This window comes from Octopus sinensis, unplaced genomic scaffold (genome assembly GCF_006345805.1).
Source record: "Octopus sinensis unplaced genomic scaffold, ASM634580v1 Contig05135, whole genome shotgun sequence".
In the NCBI taxonomy this organism is placed as follows: Eukaryota; Metazoa; Mollusca; class Cephalopoda; order Octopoda; family Octopodidae; genus Octopus; species Octopus sinensis.
In genome coordinates, this window is record NW_021828053.1 from 1 (window position 1) to 5,000 (window position 5,000).

Sequence of the window (5,000 nt, forward strand, 5' to 3'; positions counted from 1 at the left end):
TATGAATTTCTGTATGTGTGTGTTGTGTGTGGTTAAATATATATTCCTCTGTGTAAACTAGTGTGTATGTTTATATGGTCATTCACTATGTATGATGATCTCTATATTTATTTGAAAACCATTTCCTTAGAAACCTCACATCTGTTGCACTACATAACATTATGGATTTTTCTCCATTAACGTTCTGAGTTCGCTTCCTGCCGAGGTCATCCCCATCACCTTATCCTTCCAGGTTTACGAAAATAGATCGATTCGATTCGATGTTTCCTTGATTTCGTGCCAGAGAAGTGACATTAAGCATGAAATCCTACCTGATGTTATTACAAATATTTTCATTGAATTTTCCATTTAGATCGAGAAAATCAAACTTGTTACTCTTGCCATATTCAGTGTTCTGGAAATGCGCATGTGATTCTTCTTCGCATCAACTTTTGTTATTTTTTTTCTCTCCATTATATTATGTAACACGATTTTTGTCCTTGTATAGCAACTCTTATTATTTCCTATTTGTTTACTCCTAGAAAATATGAAAAAACGGCTAATATTTCCTTCCAACTTTACCTTTCTTATATTTATTCAAACCCCTCAAAATCTCTCTCAGCACATGGCTGTGTTGCTCCTTCACTACTCCTGTTCATAATCAGAGACGTACAAATTGTCAGCCTCTAAGAGATATGGTCAAGCAACTGACAAGCAAATCTGTGGAATTGAGCAGAATATTTGTTATAATGATATTTCTGCTTTAGTGGTTAGGGCAGCGGACTCGCGGTCATAGAATCGCGGTTTCGATTCCCAGACCGGGCGTTGTGAGTGTTTATTGAGCGAAAACACCTAAAAGCTCCACGAGGCTCCGGCAGGGGATGGTGGTGATCCCTGCTGTACTCTTTCACCACAACTTTCTCTCACTCTTACTTCCTGTTTCTGTTGTACCTGTATTTCAAGGGGCCGGCCTTGTAACTCTCTGTGTCACGCTGAATCTCCTCAAGAACTACGTTAAGGGTACACGTGTCTGTGGTGTTCTCAGCCACTTGCACGTTAATTTCACGAGCAGGCTGTTCCGTTGATTCGGATCAACCGGAACCCTCGTCGTCGTAACCGACGGAGTGCTTCCATCCCATTTCTGCTTTAGCAACTCAGTACTGAATTTGTCTGAAATGTAATGGGGAAAAACAGGTCAGTTACAAAACCTTGATATCCAGGTCATAAAAGCACAGTTTGGAGAGAATAATAGTGAACTCCTTTGATTTCTAGATAGAAACAAATAAGAAATAACACTTACTGACCAAAGACAAGAAGCAAATCTGTGCTATTGAACAGAATGTTTGCTGTAACAACATTTCTGCTTCAGCAACTCAGCACTGAATTTGTCTGAAATGTAATGGAAAACAGGTCAATTTCAAAACATTGATGTCCAGGTGACAAAAGCAAAGTTTGGAGGGAATGCTAGTCATTTCCTTTGATTTCTAGATAAAAGCACCCCTAGAAAAATGTCAAGAATGGCTAATATTTCCTTCCAACTTTGCTTTCCTCAAGCGTGTCCCCATTTTGACAGTTAGAAGTAAACTGAACTGTTGAGCTTACAGTTCCTGTACTTATACTGCTGTTTATGTTGCCAGAATGTTCTAGAAATTCTTGAAACTTTTAGAAATTTCTTGAAAGTTCTTGAAATCTCTAGAAAGTTCCAGAAAATTCTGCTTCAGAAACTCAGCACTGAATGTTCGAAATGTTAATGGAAAAATAGGTCAGTTTCAAAATAATGATGTCCAGGTGACAAAAACAAAGTTTGAAGGGAACAGTAGATCATTTCCTTTGGTTTCTATACAAAAGCAAATAGGAAATTGACCAAAGCAAAATAATAATAATAATAATATTAATAATAATAATAATAATAATAATAATAATAATAAAATAATAATATAATGATAATAATAATGATAAAATAATAATAATAATAATAATAATAATAATAATAATAATAATAATAATAATAATAATAGCTTTGTTACACAGTGTTATAACTCGGTAGGAAAATAATACCTATGACCCTTTATAGGGCCTCAGAAAGGTGGGCGGAAGATGTGTTCAAACCGGAAATCTGATCTCAGTGCTTGCAACAAAAGGTTTCCACTAAAACAGTAGTTCTGATCAAGGTTCATATGATCCCTAAGGGTCCATTTAAAACTTTGATTTAAATGTATTTGTTGCAAGAACCTTCTGGGTTTGGTTCTCTAACATTTTACACAGTTCAACCTACACAGGTAAATGCGTGAAAAGCCAAACGGGAATTTTGAAAGAATTCTCTATAAACCTAGTTTCTAAACATCCATTGGCTTTTGCGGTCCTTCAGAATAAAATGGTAATCAAAGGGTTCAATAGATAGAAAAAAATGGTTAAAAAAAAACAGAACCGTTGTATTAAAGGCGCATCACAAGCCAGACAGTGCTATTAAACTGGATTATCGATTAAAGCTATCAGTTAACTGAGTTAAAGCTGAATTTGAACCCCGTATGCAAAATTGATTACAAAAGGATCCGGTTCGACCTTCTGCCAATCCGCTACCCTGAATTCCTTTAATAATTCTGATAGGATGAATGAAAAAATAAACCGCAACGGGATATGTTTTTTCCTTATTAAGTTTTAATTGAGACCCCTGGAATTCAGATCCTCTTTTTGTTTTTGATTGTATTCTGCTACTGCGAACCTGGAGCCATTGTAATATTCTTTTTTTACACTCATGCTTCCGCTTATAGCAGTGAATCATCACGGCTGTGACCTCTAATAATCAGAATATAAAGTAAACCAATCAGAAATGGTCACTTTGAGACAGCGACACGACACAACTCAGGTGAGTCAAAGCGAACTATCACATCCGCAATCCTACCCCCCTATGACACATTTTAAAACAAATATGTACGGCCTGTGTGTTACTCGAAACCAAAAACCCTAGATTACCAAAGCTTCTTGCAGTGACTCGTAGACACAGCTTATGTGTGTCTAAAAAAACAACCACATCAGCCATAGCTTACTTGTGACTCATAAGCACAGACTATGTATATGACTCACAAGCACATTTTCTATGTAACTCGCATCCATATCCTCTTCATAAGTTCTATCAACAGGTTGTATGTAACTCGAAACCATAGACACTGTTGAATCATAATCGCAGCTTATTCTCAAGACATAACTATGGACACTATGCGGTCGGTAATCAGAGCGATTGCACGATTTCATACGATTGTTGGTGACAGTCTCCACGTGAGTAGTAAAGCAAATTTAATATGAATGATTGATTTGCTCAAAGATAGAATTGGTGTGAGAGATTAAACCCATGCTATGACGGCGGTTCGAGGTAGTTATGAATACTTCACCTAGCGTATATCATTTCAACATGAGGATTAATGATATTTATATACGTAAACACGTATATTTCTTTTTCTGTCACTCTCTCCCCCATCCTCTCTCTCACTATATATATATATATATATATATATATAAACTTGCATGTGATATATAATAATTACATATGCATACATATATATATATATATATACTATATATATAACATTACATTCAGAACAGATATATAAATGTTTGTATATAAATATATATATATATATATATATATATACATATACATAATATAATATATATATAATATATATATATATATATATATATATATAGATAGATAGATTCAAATGAATATGGTACTTAAGTCAGATACACCAGAATTTTGTATGGTGTTATCCATATAAATCCATGGGCTGATTATAATCAAACTAAGCAACAAGAATATCTTCGGTAATTTGGCACGATCGTTTCACGCTACATCATTTTATTACACATTCTAAGTATTACAGCAGTTTTAAAATGTTGAGCAATCTTCAGCCATTCATAGAGGTTTTCCATCAATACACATACTTATTTCCATATACTTATTAACATGGAAATAAGTAGATGTATTGATGGAAAACCCCTATGAATGGCTGAAGATTGTCAACATTTTAAAACTGATGTAATAGTTACATGTGTAATAAAATGATTGTAGCGTGAAACGATCGTACCAAATTACCGAAGATATTCTTGTTGCTTATTTTGATATATATAAATATATGTATATATATAATATTATATATATATATATACATATATTTATATATTATCAAACGATAGACATATTTATATATTTATATATATATATATATATATATATATATATATATATAAGTAGTTGAATGAATTATCTTAGTATGGATAATTCGGTTAACCGATACCTGGGTAGCAAATTCACGTCAGAAAAACACGGTTGAAGCTACATGCCAAGGGCAGAGATCACGTGCTTTCGTGTGGAAATGTGTGTGTTTTTTTTAATACAAATAAATGAAAGAATGGAGTTGAACGACGATTTAACAAAATTCCTTTATTCTCGACATATGTTTCGAAGGCTGCATATTCCTTAATTTCGAAGGAATAAGAGGTACATTATGCCTCCTTCTCATCAGGAAAAACAAGGAACTTATATCAGCATCAAGATGAACAAAAGAGTCATCTAAAAGTTTTTGCTCATCTTGATGCTGACATAAGTTCCTTGTTTTTCCTGATGAGAAGGCGGCATAATGCACCCCTTATTCCTTCGAAATTAAGAATATGCAGCCTTCGAAACATATGTCGAGAATAAAGGAATTTTGTTAAATCGTCGTTCAACTCCATTCTTTCATTTATTTATATATATATAATATATATATATATATATGTACATACCTACATATATATGTATATATACATGGATATATGGGTACAGGACAGCAGAAAAACTTAGAAAGAATGAGAAACGAGAACATAAAGTCAAAAACATAGAAAACGAACAAACGTAAAAAAAACGAACAAACAGAGAAACGAAACATGCAACATTAAGAACATTCCCTTCATCAGTTGTCCCCCGGTTTATCTACTCCGCGGCATATGATATATACATATTTACATATACGGAATATGTATGT

General features: G+C 33.7%; 1 protein-coding gene across 1 annotated transcript in view; it reads left to right on the forward strand.

The window, feature by feature from the left end:
- The first annotated feature begins 2,809 nt into the window (after nucleotides 1–2,809).
- Nucleotides 2,810–5,000, forward strand: part of LOC115227590 (histone-lysine N-methyltransferase SETMAR-like) — a 20,142-nt gene continuing 17,951 nt past the window's right edge. Inside the window, exon 1 of the mRNA XM_029798373.1 lies at nucleotides 2,810–2,845. Within this exon, the coding sequence (XP_029654233.1) occupies nucleotides 2,810–2,845 (36 nt within the window). The remainder of the gene's footprint in view (nucleotides 2,846–5,000) is intronic.